The 14,429-nt window shown below is 39.3% G+C and overlaps 2 protein-coding genes across 2 annotated transcripts in view; both read left to right on the top strand.

Annotated features, from left to right (window-relative positions):
- The first annotated feature begins 371 nt into the window (after positions 1-371).
- Positions 372-13,055, top strand: nek8 (NIMA-related kinase 8). The gene is made up of 15 exons (XM_056375211.1): positions 372-456; positions 1,534-1,739; positions 2,360-2,592; positions 2,710-2,841; positions 3,285-3,493; positions 3,641-3,717; positions 3,815-3,999; positions 4,830-4,977; positions 5,476-5,552; positions 6,364-6,481; positions 6,643-6,793; positions 7,368-7,531; positions 7,752-7,904; positions 9,848-10,006; positions 10,852-13,055. The coding sequence occupies exons 1-15, from the start codon at positions 410-412 to the stop codon at positions 10,878-10,880; spliced, it is 2,088 nt and encodes a 695-aa protein (XP_056231186.1). The 5' UTR covers positions 372-409; the 3' UTR covers positions 10,881-13,055.
- A 554-nt stretch (positions 13,056-13,609) lies between these two features.
- The window catches only part of traf4a (tnf receptor-associated factor 4a), a 37,135-nt gene continuing 36,315 nt past the window's right edge, over positions 13,610-14,429 (top strand). Inside the window, exon 1 of the mRNA XM_056374620.1 lies at positions 13,610-14,200. Coding sequence (XP_056230595.1) covers positions 14,058-14,200 — 143 coding nt within the window. The 5' untranslated portion in view covers positions 13,610-14,057. The remainder of the gene's footprint in view (positions 14,201-14,429) is intronic.

Below are 14,429 nucleotides of genomic sequence, written 5' to 3'. Positions count from 1 at the left end.
ATATTGATTTGATTCCAGCACTGTTTATTGATTTGACTCCTTACCAATTCTCCATATTTATCCTTTCGGAAAAATTGAAAAATACTAGAAACAACTTTATCAACATCAGCAATGAAAATGTCTTAACTGTTGCCCAAATAAATTTCTGAGTTTACAGTGTTTTCAGATTTCTTTAAAATCAGAATTGGATTTCTCTAACAAGTGTGCAGCATCATCTTGAAATCATCGACACTGCCAGGTAAATATTCTTAAAGCAAAACCAGGTGGCTTTTGCTGACACCGAATCAATTTGTAGGTGGAATATGCAGCCCAATGAAATGATGTGGTTTTACCTTCGCCTTTGTCCCTCATTGCTTGCTGTAGTTGTGAGGTTGCCTGGAGACGACGGAAACGTCTGGGAGCAGCAGCGATGGAGAAGTATGAAAAAATCAAAGTTGTTGGAAGAGGAGCTTTCGGGTAAACTCGGGGTTTATTTACACTTCTTAGCTGTGCAGCTGCTGCACACATCTGTTTGCTTGAAAATACGGCGATGTCAGGCATGTGCTAAGAAAGCTAGAAGTTCGTAAGGCCTCAGTTTTCCCCCAAAAATGTAACCTCAAATGTGTACCGCCCTCTACAAAGATTAAAAAAAGTAACGGAGCGTTGGACAAAGCTTATAAAAAGGTTACCGCTGCTTGAAAAGGATATAAAGGCTGGCTGTCGTGACAACTATGAAAACTAAATGACTTTGCGTTTCTATAGTATTAACTAATGCTTTATCGAACAACTTTTAGGTTGCCAGGTTATCGAAAATCCTCCTCCTGTACGACACTTTTGTCTTTGGACTGTATGACCACTTATCTTGTTGTTATTGCTTTACCAACATTTAACTGAATCATCATTGAACAGAAACATACTGATGTATTATTACCAGCAAGGGCGTAGGTTTGGTCTCAACATTGGTAAGGACGCAACAATCCCGCCACCCCTCCAAAACAAAGATCGGCTTTTTAATGTCGTCAACCAAACGTTATATTAACATATGCGATCTGAATTTACATACAAGACTGTCCATACGCAAATGTTATGTATGATATATAATGTAATATATAATTCAACAATGTACATATATGTACACGTGTTGAATTATAGCCTATATGTAAAAATGACATGAAACCTGTTAGAAATTGGAACAATATCATATATTGACATATATTTCTAGCTAATAGAAACATGTATTTAAGTATATCTGTTTATATTATGGACACTTTACATGAATATATATCCATCCCAAAGCCTATCACTATATGTTCATATAAATGTAAATATAAAAGATTTAATAAGACACACACACACACACACACACACACACAAACACACACAAAGTAACTATAATGAAAAATAACATGTGTCAAAATGTAATAATATAGTAAGGCATCAAAAAGTCATAGTACAGTAAGGTTGTAAATTATGTAAATTACCAAAGCCCATCCAACTCTTATATTTTACAGAACAAATAATACATCTAATTTTTCGTAATTTTCCTCCCGTCAGGATCGTACACCTGTGCCGCAGGCGCAGCGACGGGGCCTTTGTCATCCTGAAGGAGATTCCAGTGGAGCAGATGTCACGAGATGAACGTCTGGCAGCTCAGAATGAGTGTCAGGTCCTGAAACTGCTCAACCACCCAAATATCATAGAATACTATGAGAACTTCCTGGAAGACAAGGCCCTCATGATAGCTATGGAGTATGCACCAGGTGAGCTTACTGTAGTATCTTATTACATCACCCTCCTTTGGTTCATTGTACAACAATTCACATGCTATAGGGCACCATACCATTTTTCATTCCCATGTCAGGCCTGGGAATACCACATGATAATATCAGTCTGTGTGGTGCTGTTGTAAAGGACAATATGATTAGATAAGTTTTAGGAAAAAGGTAAATGTGAGTCCAAAATTCTGAAGCAACACTCCAGGATCCAGCACTCAGGCAAATCACTAATTGAAGGTGTAGAGTTTAGTTATATTTTAAGACTTGACATTCACGCAGGAATTGCTTATTATTGTTCAACTGTGGATCCAAACAATCTGAGGTACACTGCCCCATTGTAGCAGATAAAAATAATAAGTATAATATTTTTTTATTTGGATAGATGATTATTTTGTGGATCCCCTTTCCCTTTTACCTTGACATCAACATGTCACTTGTGCAGCAACAGCACCTGCTGTTAAATCCATTTCTTAATGGCTTTGATTTCATCATCTCACAGCCATTGAATCAACCCAGTTACCTGAACATTTACTAAGTTAATATGTTTGCAATGAACAGAAATCATCTTTATTGTGTATTCTTTTCTCAATGTTTTCTTCATGCAGGTGGGACTTTGGCTGATTACATACAGAAACGCTGTAACTCTCTGCTGGACGAAGACACCATCCTTCACTTCTTTGTACAGATTTTACTTGCCTTGTATCATGTCCACAACAAACTCATCCTGCACAGGGACCTCAAGACACAGAATATTCTTCTTGACAAGCACCAGATGATCGTCAAAATCGGTGACTTTGGCATCTCCAAAATCCTCGTCAGCAAGAGCAAAGCTTACACGGTGAGATGATTTACCTTCTGTTTGGAACTGTGATTACTTCACCAACATACATATACTGATATGTTGAATCTTAACATGTGCTAACAGGAATTAATGCCACCTTTATTAACTATGCAGGTGGTTGGGACTCCGTGCTACATCTCCCCAGAGCTGTGTGAAGGAAAGCCGTATAATCAGAAGAGTGACATCTGGGCTTTGGGCTGTGTGCTCTATGAACTAGCAAGCCTTAAGAGAGCCTTCGAGGCTGCTGTACTGAAAACTTTTCTTTACAAAAATAATACTATGTTTGTGTTAGCTTTTACAATATTATTATACTTATTCTGTGTATAATATATAACATATTTCTGTGTACAAAGGCAATGAAACCACCCTAACAACCATCGGAGCTACTCCCATTTACCAAAGGAGATGGATATTTATTATTTCTCAGAATATTTAATATGAAGTCCCCAGGTTGCCCCATGTCTAAGTGTAAGGCAGATTGCTGGGGCTTTTGATTTTGACACAAATCAGTAATTCACTGAAATCTTTTTGCTTATACTCAAATCTGTCGTCACTCCCGATTACTGAGTGATATATGAATTTGAAATTCTTATCCCCTTAGCTTGGATTTTTGGTAGGGAATTCAATATTTTTCACATATTTCTAATGCATTTTGTATTTTTATTTATGCTCATTCATTTTGCTTTCAGAATCTACCCGCCCTCGTTCTGAAGATCATGAGCGGTACATTTGCTCCAATTTCAGACCGATACAGCCCAGAACTCCGACAGCTCATCCTCAACATGCTGAATCTGGATCCTTCCAAACGGCCCCAGCTCAATGAAATAATGGCTCTCCCCATTTGCATCAGGCCCCTGCTTAATCTCTACACAGATATAGGCAATGTCAAAATGCGCAGGTGGGACCTTAATTCAGAAGTTACGAGAAGATAGAGCTTTTTAAGAGACATGGACATTGATGTGAGATTAAGATTTTCAATATTTTTTTAAATGAGTTCTTTCTTTAACGTTCATCTATAAAAATCACCTCCTCTGGATTTTTTCAGGATTGAGAAATCACTGTCTACTGTGCACAGTCCTCAAGGGAGACCAGGAGGCAGAGTTCCTACCAACAGGTCCAGAGGTGAGGCATGTGATGCCATTATTTGACAACAGAATTAGCTGTACCAAATGAATGCAGTACTTTAATCACAAATTTGTCATTTCTTGGACTGAGACAGATGGATCAGTTGGTTTAGGATCAGGGAAAGTACACTCGCTCCCCCTGTCCTCGGTGTACACGTGGGGAAGTGGCATCTCAATGCCTCTCCGCTTGCCAATGCTCAACACTGAGGTGCTTCAAGTGTCTCTGGGCCGCACTCAGAAGATGGGGGTCACCAAGTCAGGCCGTCTGATTACATGGGAGGTCTGTGTAAACCCTTCAGTTTTTTAATACATTTGCTTACTTGCTTACAAAGCTGCTTTTACAATTCCCTGATCTAACACATTACAAAGGAAATCCACCTGATAACACTGACTCACTGTCAAGCAACAGCTGTGATCTACTCTGCACTCCTGGGTCAACCTGTTGATGGACAATGATGGATCTTTTTGTAGTTTAACTGTTAATTTACCTAATATAATGCTTTGATATAATGCAGCCCAGTTCATCACCACTGCAAATTACAACCACAAGAATAAAAATATAGTTGAATTAATACCTCTGTGACAGTGTCAATCAAAACAAAACATTGTTTCTTTGTAAAAGTTGGAGTTTGTGGCTGAGCTATTGTGTTAGATTGCTGTAGTTTTTGCAGGTGTACCCAATCAAGGGGCCAATGATTGTATATGTACAACAGCTACAATACAGTACATCATTTTTTAAGCTGTTATCAATGGTAAAAAATGTGCTTTTGGTGTCAGCCTCTCAAAGAACTTCTTGTACTACTACTTGTAGACTTAAAGACCACATTACAGAGAACAATTGGTGTTAAAGAGGCAGTCATTGCAAATTCTTCACCAGCAGTTGCTGTAATAGTTCACAGTGCAAACAGTCACCAATAGTTGTTGAAAGCAACATGTTATTATGCATTTTCAGGGCTCTAAGAAACTCTAGGAAAATGTAGAAAATCAGCAACTGATTCAGAGTTAAATGAGGCAGGCTGGAGAATATTGGTACTTGGATTCTCACTCTCCTGACATAAAAACTAGTTATCTATCTGCACACAAAAGACTAATAACCATTAATTATCACAGGCTCCATCAGTTGGGTCTGGTGAGGCCAGTCTGCCTGGTGTGGTGGAGCAGATGCAGCCTCAGTTCATTTCTCGCTTCCTAGAGGGTCAGTCTGGAGTCACCATCAAATCCGTGTCCTGTGGAGATCTCTTTACCACCTGCATGACAGGTTGGTGCACTGTTACTTTCTAATAATTAGAGAGATCACAGCCATGCCCAGTCAGTCTAGCAAGAGGTTTATGTTATAGGAGATCAATTTTTATTCTGTGATTTGTGCCCTCACACACCACACCACAGGGCTGTGAAACAGTAAGGCAGCATTTCAAGATGCATATGAAAGTGTGTACAGTTCTTTTTTCCAGATAGTGTGGATCCATGTAAAGAAAACCTCTTCACGCTTACTTAGACATTTGGAAGTGCAATTTTTCTTGAGCTCAAACTTAGTCAGTGTTTTAGAAAGCTGTCATCAGTACGTCTCTCATTGCAAAGCAGATAACGCAGGATTAAAGACCCTTCCTCTCAGCTCAGTTGCATCACTTTTCACTGTAGTGACACAGATTAATGTGTGTTAGATAGGGATTACAAGCATTTTGTTGGTCCACAAAAGAATACACCTATAGTCATCAAATAGTACCTTTAATCCCTTCTTTTTATTTTCAATTTTCAGACAGGGGCATTATCATGACGTTTGGAAGTGGGAGCAATGGGTGTCTAGGACATGGTAACTTCAATGATGTAACACAGGTACATGTTGAAACTTGAAAGGAAAATATTTGAATGTTACACTCATTAAATGTACACTCAGTTACATGTGTATGAGATACACCCAAAGTATCTAGTCCAATACAACAGCCCTGCAATAAGTTTTACTGCTGTTTCTAATGTTTTTTACCTTATTTATATCAAGGAGGGTACACTAAGAAACAGCACCACAAACTGCAAAAAGACAATACAGTTGAATCAACACCTCTCTCAGTCTGTTTTATCGAAAAGTGATTATTGGGCTATAACCTTCATGCGGGAGGATTTATTGTGTGCCTGTTGTATGTGACTGTATTAGACTTAGCGAGGTGCCAAAACAGACCTACAGTGTTAGTCAGTACTACATTGCTTTATGATTTCCCATCACATGTAATTTAAAATCTTTTTTTAATTCAATACAATCTGCAGTAATACATCCATATGTCTCCCAAAGAAAAGTTTTTGCTTCATACTGATTGTTTTTATGAATCATGAATAAATCATTTTTGTTAAACGCTATGATGAGCATTTCCTGTCAAAGTATGTGTGGAAAGCCCTAAATTATGGCAAACATGCCTTAAAACGAAAAAAAACAACAAACCAAAATTTCAGACACTGTAGAACAGAATGTTCATTAAAAACATTTTTGGTGGAGAGAGGGGGGTGTGACATGCAACAAAGGTCCCCGGCTTGACTTACCTGTTAAACACTGTGCTACCAGGATGCTGCATCGCTACTGATTTTTACTAAAAATCTGACATGTAAAAATTAAAATGACAACCTTTCTTTTCTCTCTCTTTGTTTTCGTATTCAGCCCAAGATAGTTGAGGCCCTCCTCGGCTATGAGCTGGTTCAGGTGTCATGTGGTGCTTCCCACGTTCTCGCCGTGACCAATGAAAGAGAAGTATTTGTCTGGGGAAGAGGAGACAATGGTATAGTAAATAAACCAGTTGTTTTCTAACTCACTCAATCTCCCTTGGTATTCTCCTTTTGTTGTTTGTTTATTATATGTGACTGATTTATGACAGCAGCACATCAGCACACAGATTGATTGCTGGGTCTCTGGCCTTGTTTCTCTTGCTCTGTCTGGAAGGTCGCCTTGGGCTAGGCACCCAAGACACCCACAACTCTCCGCAGCAGGTGTGTTTACCTGTGGAATTTGAGGCCCAGAGGGTAATGTGCGGAGTTGACTGCTCCATGATTATCAGCACTCAGTACACGATCCAGGCATGTGGAAGCAACAGGTAATTATTCTACTTTTTGACCATTATTCTCAGTAAACACTGACTGACTGGTGCTAATAATCAGCAGTAAAACATACCTCATTTCATGTTTAAGAAGAGGACATCACCACTGTATGTTTTCAGAAAGCCGTTTTGTGAAAGTGATCTTCTGTTGATAACACCCAGTAAAATGATACCTCCCACAGATCATTGTATGGTTCAAATAATTTCATGTGCATGGGGGTGGTTGTAGATTAAAGGTCCACAGAGATATTTTCTTTGTGCACAACCTGTGAGACAGCATTCTCCTAAAGTGACAAACACTTTGTTTTCTGACATTGTTAATCCCTTACTCTCAGGGAGGTTAAGGACAGGATGTGTAGGAGTACAAATTCAAAACCTGTAGCTCAGCAGCAACCCACATGAGAAAGGGAAACAGGAATGAAAAATCTTAAAGGATCTTGTCACAAATATATGTTTATGTAGGTTCTGTATATCTAAATCATTATTTAAAAGCATTGAATAATTACTGTTATTTTGTGTCAACACTGTTTTAGTTTTTAATACTTAGATTTTGTTGTTTTGTTGTGGTCAGGTTCAACAAGCTTGGCTTGGATAAGATAACAGCTGGAGAGGAACCCAATCCCTCAAATCAGGTGGAAGAAGTTCATTCTTACACTCCTGTCCAATCAGCCCCACTCAACAGTGAAAAGATAGTTTACATTGACATTGGAACGGCCCACTCTGTTGCTGTTACAGGTAAAGAAATTCCCAGTATTATGTTATAACCATGTTTTTGTAGCAGTACAATACATCTCTGTGATTGTCTCCATGAGCACACTATCCATCCCTTGTACTCATGTTATTAACAATGTTTGTTCCTCAGACCTTCATCACCTTCATCTTCAAGTCAATATAGACAAAAACATTTTTGTCATGAGATTTGTATCACCACTTTCAACCACATTGTCTTCTCTAGAAAGGGGTCATTGTTTCACCTTTGGCAGTAACCAACATGGCCAGATGGGCTGCAGTTCCCGTCGTAGCAGCCGTGTGCCATACCTGGTACCTGGCCTACAGTGTATCACCATGGCTGCTTGTGGAGATGCTTTCACCTTAGCTATTGGATCTGGTGAGTAGAAGGAACTCTATGGGATATTTAAACCTGTTTTTAAAGGTTCTGCACATCTCCTCGGGTGTTGTACGCTGACAACACTAGACAAAGGGGACAAAAATAGCTTGGATAGGGTTACAAACATAAAGTACAGTAGCTAGTATGGTTAACATGGCTAACAACAGCAGTGAACAAAGTTGTAATTTATGCAGGGTTCTATCAAAGATGTTACTGTTATTAATGTCATTGCACTCACTGCAGCCAAACCAGTTCCTCTTCTCTGCTGCTTGTATATTGCCACAGTGCAGTTATAAAACAAGAATATAAGCAAACAAGTACTGTATGTCTGCGAAGCTATTTTGGTCACAATCAGGTGTTTTGTGAAAACAGGAGACTTTCGTTTTTAACAAAGTGTCACTGTACAAATGAAACTGATAGCCTACTGATCATTTTCAGTCTCCACTGAAAGTCTGACTACTTACTACTTATATATATATGCACCCAAAGCTTTGATTTTGGCAGTAAGTAAAAGCATATTTTTTTCCTGTCTGAGAGATCCACCCCACTCCATGGAGAGCCTCACAATTTCACATGTTAGAAATAGTCAGATATAACTAAACTGAAATCAGATTGAATCGAAAGCAGATTTCGGTCTGACTGACTTTCGGTCAGACTGACTCATGTCACTTTCATATAATTTGGGATGGATGGTATGATTGCAGAGTTGGTTGAGTAAGGACTAAAATACCGAGTATTGACAATACAACACCATATCTATCAAATGTGGGTTTAATTACATTGACCAACAGTCTTTGGCAGGTATGAAGTGTCTATATTTGTTTGGTTTGGTTTTCAGGCACTTCCCTGTTATTATCGGGGTTTCCTATTTGTAATTATGACTTGGAAGTTGATGTGAGCACTGTTTACAAGTCGAAAACTGCAAATGACACAAACATGACATTAGAGGATGTCTAATAAACCAAATTAGGTGAAATCACCCAGATGTGTGCAGGGCCTTACTTGAAACTGTTCCTCTTCATTCAAGAAAACTCTTATATCTGAAGAAGTCCACTGACCAAATAATGAACACACATATGGTATGTTGTAAAAATAGATGATGGGAATTTGGTGACTTTGCATTAAAATAGTTGCTGTTATGCAGCTGACTTTAGATGTTACCAAAAAACACAAAAGAGACATTTTCAAAAAGTAAACACTTTATTTTCCCTCAGTGTTAATCCCTCACTGAAAACGGTTGTTTAGAGCTGTGTATGAGGAGGAGACGCACGAGTAAACACAACAGGTTTCATCTCAGCTCTGGATAGAGACAACATTTTTCAGATATCTGTGGTTTAGCTGCTTTCGAAGAGAAAGAGGAGGATTCTGGGATACTGAGGACAGTGCATTTTAAACTATGTGGCCGCACGACCGTAATGTAACTTTAACTCAAAAACAAAGCTGATTAAATGTTCACTGTGATGGATTTTGTCACTCAAACGAGTTTCAAGTCTCTGCAAGTTTATTTTCATGTCAAACAGAGTTGAAAGTTTAAAGCTAATGGTTACATGGAACATATGTTGTGCTTTGGAAAATGGTTAGCAGTCATGTAAACTACTCCGGGGTTTCAGCTAATGGGCTAAAACCATTGGTTTGGTCCTCTAAACACTTGGGTTAACAAATAGGTAACAGATGTGTGATTTTCGAAATGTGCGTTTTGTTCTTAAAGCTAAGGGTAAAATGGTAAAATGTCATATGGTGCCAGTGCTTGACTCCCTGGTGAGAAAGCCAGCAGTGCCAGCCATGCCTGTAGGTGTCCTTTGTTAGAGAAGAGCTTTGTTCAGCTTCCTATGGATGGGGCCATTATGCTGCCACTGCAGGAGAGATAGAGCCGTCACTTACAGATTTGTGTGGATTAATGTTAAGAAACAGCAACCAGCTCCTTGTTCTCCTGTTTTCCACAGAAGGGGAGGTGTACACCTGGGGAAAGGGGGCCCGCGGCCGCCTCGGTAGAAAAGAGGAGGATTCTGGGAAACCAAAGGCGGTGCAGCTTGACGAGAGTCACCCGTTCACAGTGACATCAGTGGCATGTTGTCATGGCAACACTCTGCTGGCAGTGAAACGTAATATTTTGCTTATTACCCTTTGTTAACAAACACGGTAAGATGTTGGGATGTGGTGAAATCTGACAAAGAGGGTACTAATCCCCCAGATGAAAGACGTGAGACAAGCCTCCCTCAGAGAAGCATGTTTTTCTGTGTAGAATTGTGAAAACACTCATTTGTAAGTTTAAAAGCTTGGTGGCTAAAACATGACTACAGCTTTATTTCACACAGTCTTTGCATCTGACAGGCGGTGTGGTGAGGCGCTCTGTTTACATAAACTATTTCCTTTCGGCCATATTGAAACTCGTTTAGAATCTGCATGCCAAAAGTAATAATTCAGTCCAATTTTGCATTGTGGTTATTGATTTTAGACTGAACTGAATAATGTGGCCACAGGCCTCTTACTGAGAAGACATTAATTCACCTATTTGTACCCCATTCCCCTACAGTGATAGTGCACAAGCCAGAGATTCTGATGTAAACTGAAAAACAGTGAAGGTGGGATTAAATCGTCCCTCTACAGTCCAAATTGAAAATAGCTGCAGATTTAGAGATTAAACTGCACCACAATTTAATAAGTAATACAGATGTTGGTAATCCTTGCTACAAGCTACAGAGTTGCTGTTTGGCCAAGGTGGCATGTTCAGATTCCTTTTTTATCCAACCATCAGTACAAAACTCAAAGACATTCAGTTTACTCTCAGATACAATGAAGAAAACATTTGAGAAGATGGAACCAGTAACTTTTCGGTATTTTTGCTCATTATCAAAATAGGTGGCAATTCTGTCGATCAAGTAATTGATTAATTGACTAGTAATTTCAGCTTGACTGACATTCTACCCTTTGCTCCATCTTGTTTCAGCTTTGCTTGAGGAACCTGTCCCAAGATGATTTTGTCCTGAAAACAAACCCACACCCACTCAGCAGTCGTCATGAAGCCCTGTGGTGGCGTGAGGTGAAGGACAGCTTCCTCTGAATACTCCTCCCAGAGGCCCATCTGCACTGCATTTGAAAGATTCCTTTTCATACTGCAGCTGCGGCCTCAGATTGTCACTTGGTCTTTCCTCTCTATCAGTTTTTTTTCTTTCAGGAATGAATGTTTGTTTCATTCTGTGACTTGATATCATGGAGCAAAGCACAGAAAAGGTCGAAAACTGACTGTTTCTGCAGGTGTAGCTCACAACAGGCTGGTTAAAGGGATGTTGTAACACTTACTGAAACCGGATTGCAGGAAGTCATTAGGAGGCTTTCATGTGGTGAACTATTGTCCTCTCTCACGTGCAGGATAAGCATGATAAACCATGAAAGGTCAGTGAAAGCCAAACTGGTTTGAGCTCTCTTGAGCAACTGGTGAATGCAATGATACAATGCACAGAAACGAAAAGAATGAAGCCACTTGAGAGTTCATCAGTCAGCTGAACCAAACACATTAATCTTGATCAGGTCGTCAGTGGTCACATTGTGCTTTATTGGATTAGTCCTCCAATACATTTGTAACTCAACAGCAGTGTTCAGACCAGATAACGACGTGTTGTTTAAGGTTAGACTGAACCAAGACTTTATGGTGTTGAAGAGGCTGTGGCTGTGTCCGAAATCACTCCCTCATCCACTCATTCACTACTGCCTTATAGTTTTGTCTATAGTGAGAAGTAAATAGAGATTTCCAACACTTATGAATCATCGACATATTGCTATTTACATTCACTGACAACTGACAACCTGGACTATGAGATTGTTAGTCGTAAATACTTTTGTATGAATCTTTCAGGGTACTATATAGAGTGTAATTGTCACCGTTCGACACTTTGGACACTCAGAAAATGGCGGACAGTAAATATAGTGCACTACAATGCAAATAGGGAGTGATATTTCAAATGAGATTGCATATATGATGGTGTAAACTGTGTTTATAGGGTGACCAAAGACTGTTGAGAAAAGAAAGAGCCCATGTATGCCGAGCAGTGGTGAAGTAGTACTCAGATCTTTTACTTAAGCAGAAGTAGCAACACCACGATGTAGAAAGGCTGTGTTACACGTTAAAGTACAAAAGTATTATCAGCTTGATTTTGAAGGATTATAATTATTGATGCATTCATGTGTAAGCATCGCTGATGTTGCAGCTGGTAAAGGTGTGGCTAATTTAAAGTACTAACTTAATCTATAATAATACATCATTATTTATTAGTGATTATATTGTTGTATTAATAATCTGGATCAGCAAAGTAACTTAAGGTGCCATATAAATGTAGTGGAGTAAAAACAACAATGTTTCCCTCTGAACAGTAGTGAAGTAGTAGTAGTATACTGTACCGTAAAATGGAAATACTCAAGTAAAGTACAAAGATTATTTTTGTACTACTATTATTTTTCTAGTGTTCAAGCTTTCTTCTCTTGTTGGTGGACATCTGAAATCAAATTCTGAACAGCATAAACCTGCAGCCTGAGAAAGAAATCCTGTGGTAAATGTTATGTATGTATATTAGTGTATGTCAGACCAGAGGACAGTTCCACTGTGGATAAGCTTTAAATTAGAGACAATTAGGTTTTCAGAAAGGCAACATATAATGCATTACAAAAGCTGCTGAAATGAGTGTTTGGGTAAAAAGACAGAGAAAATCCATATCTTAACTGGGAAGTTCAACTTTAAAAAAAAAACAAAAAAAACTAGTTATACATCACCACCTTAAAATGATGAGGTTAGTCTGACAGTCTTATATACCTTGGCTTTATACTGCCCCCACAATCTTATTCTTACATTAATCACTTGATTCATTATGTAATTTCCTTTATAATTTGCTCAGATTAATTAACAGTTGGTGTGATTGTTGTGATGATTATTATATATTCAGTTAATATATATTAATGTACATCTGTCCTTTAATGTATTCATAAAGATTTTAATAGCTTTTGCTTGTTTTTCCAACTGTAATCACATTGTAACAGTAATTATTACTTATTTAAGATGTGTTCACACCTTTTCTGAGGACATGGATCCTTTATCATTGTTGTCTTGTATGATGATGTAATGATGATGTAATCTGGTGGCAATACAGCAGGTGAAAATGATCTAAATGTGTGGATGTGCTCTTTATTTCCACTGTCAAAAGACATGTCCAGTTGGTTATTATTATTTATTTCATTTTTTTTTCCAGTGTAAAGGTTTTATTTTCCTCATGTAAATAGTCAACATTTTAACATTCTGAGAAAAAAATACTATTTTGCTTCAATGTGCTTGCTTTCTGTACCACCAGAGGGCATCCATCACCTCTGACTGCTCTAGGTTTCTGAATGAGGTTGTTTTTTGGTTTTTTTTATTATTCATGTTATATATTTATTTGATGTAAACCTTAATAACCAGACCTTCCACTTCCGATTTCAGTCAGCCTAAGTAAGACTGCCGTTTTAATATATCTAAAGTCAGAAGCAGCTTTTGTGTGTTAACTGAGGTAAACAGGGTTTTACTTGACAATTAAATAATAAATATTAAGTATGGGCTTGGGAAAACAAACAGCGCATCTCATTAGAGGCCACTGCAGCCAGACAAAAGCCCAATTAAAGATCCATAAAGGGAGATCAGAGGGATAAAATGGTGTGAGCAGTGTTTCAGCTTCTTGACTCCTCCTGCGTGGAGGAGGAGGCGGGACTCGGTGCACCTAAACAGACGGAGGGGTTATGCATTGTGCTCAGTGTGTCAGTACTGCATCCACAGAGGAGGAGAGGGGGAGAGGGCCACACAGCAGCACTGCCGGCCACAATAAAGCCTGAGTTTGCAGAGAGACACGGGGGCTTACAGGACGAATCTGTGATCATTTCTGCAGCGTTTTCTGGACTGTGTAGTCTTGCGCTTTTGCTGCCATCAGTCTCCGGGCTGCAGGGGGAGAAGCTGGGGAGGACTCGCCTCCCTGAAAAAGCCCGATCTGTCGGTGGTGGAAGGGACGTGATATGAACCCCTCGTCGGCTTGAACGGCGGTGCAGCTGAATATCCCCGTTTTCCGGAGGATCGGGAGGACATTTTAAACCTTTAACCTGCAGCTGAAGGCCCGAGAAATATCCACAGAACCCGCAGCGATGCCCGGGTTTGACTACAAGTTTCTGGAAAAGCCAAAGAGACGGTTCCAGTGTCCGCTCTGCAGCAAGGCGATGCGGGAGCCGGTCCAAGTGTCTACCTGCGGACACCGTTTCTGTGACACCTGTCTGCAAGAATTTCTAAGGTACAATGTGTGTATGCTTTTGTGTGTGTTTGTGATTTTGTGTGTGTGTGTGTGTGTGTGTGTGTGTGTGTGTGTGTGTGTGTGTGTGTGTACAGAGGAGAAAGAGAAAGATCCACCTCTCTAAAGGCGATACCGGAGACTACAGCCTTGTCTAGTTTCGGTCGAGCAACAGTAAATAAAGGATGTGTAGGTGTGTCCTCCTCACTTTTCCTCATTAGGTTTTTTACAT

This window comes from Seriola aureovittata, chromosome 4, assembly GCF_021018895.1.
Source record: "Seriola aureovittata isolate HTS-2021-v1 ecotype China chromosome 4, ASM2101889v1, whole genome shotgun sequence".
NCBI classification, from domain to species: domain Eukaryota; kingdom Metazoa; phylum Chordata; class Actinopteri; order Carangiformes; family Carangidae; genus Seriola; species Seriola aureovittata.
This window is presented reverse-complemented; position numbering and strand designations above follow the sequence as displayed.

Bases quoted from the DNA above. Each gene is read 5' to 3' on its own strand.
- nek8 (XM_056375211.1), top strand. From the start codon at position 410: ATGGAGAAGTATGAAAAAATCAAAGTTGTTGGAAGAGGAGCTTTCGG. The intron at 457-1,533 runs GTAAACTCGGGG...TCCTCCCGTCAG, and splicing joins GTTGGAAGAGGAGCTTTCGG to GATCGTACACCTGTGCCGCA. The intron at 3,718-3,814 runs GTGAGGCATGTG...GGACTGAGACAG, and splicing joins TCCTACCAACAGGTCCAGAG to ATGGATCAGTTGGTTTAGGA.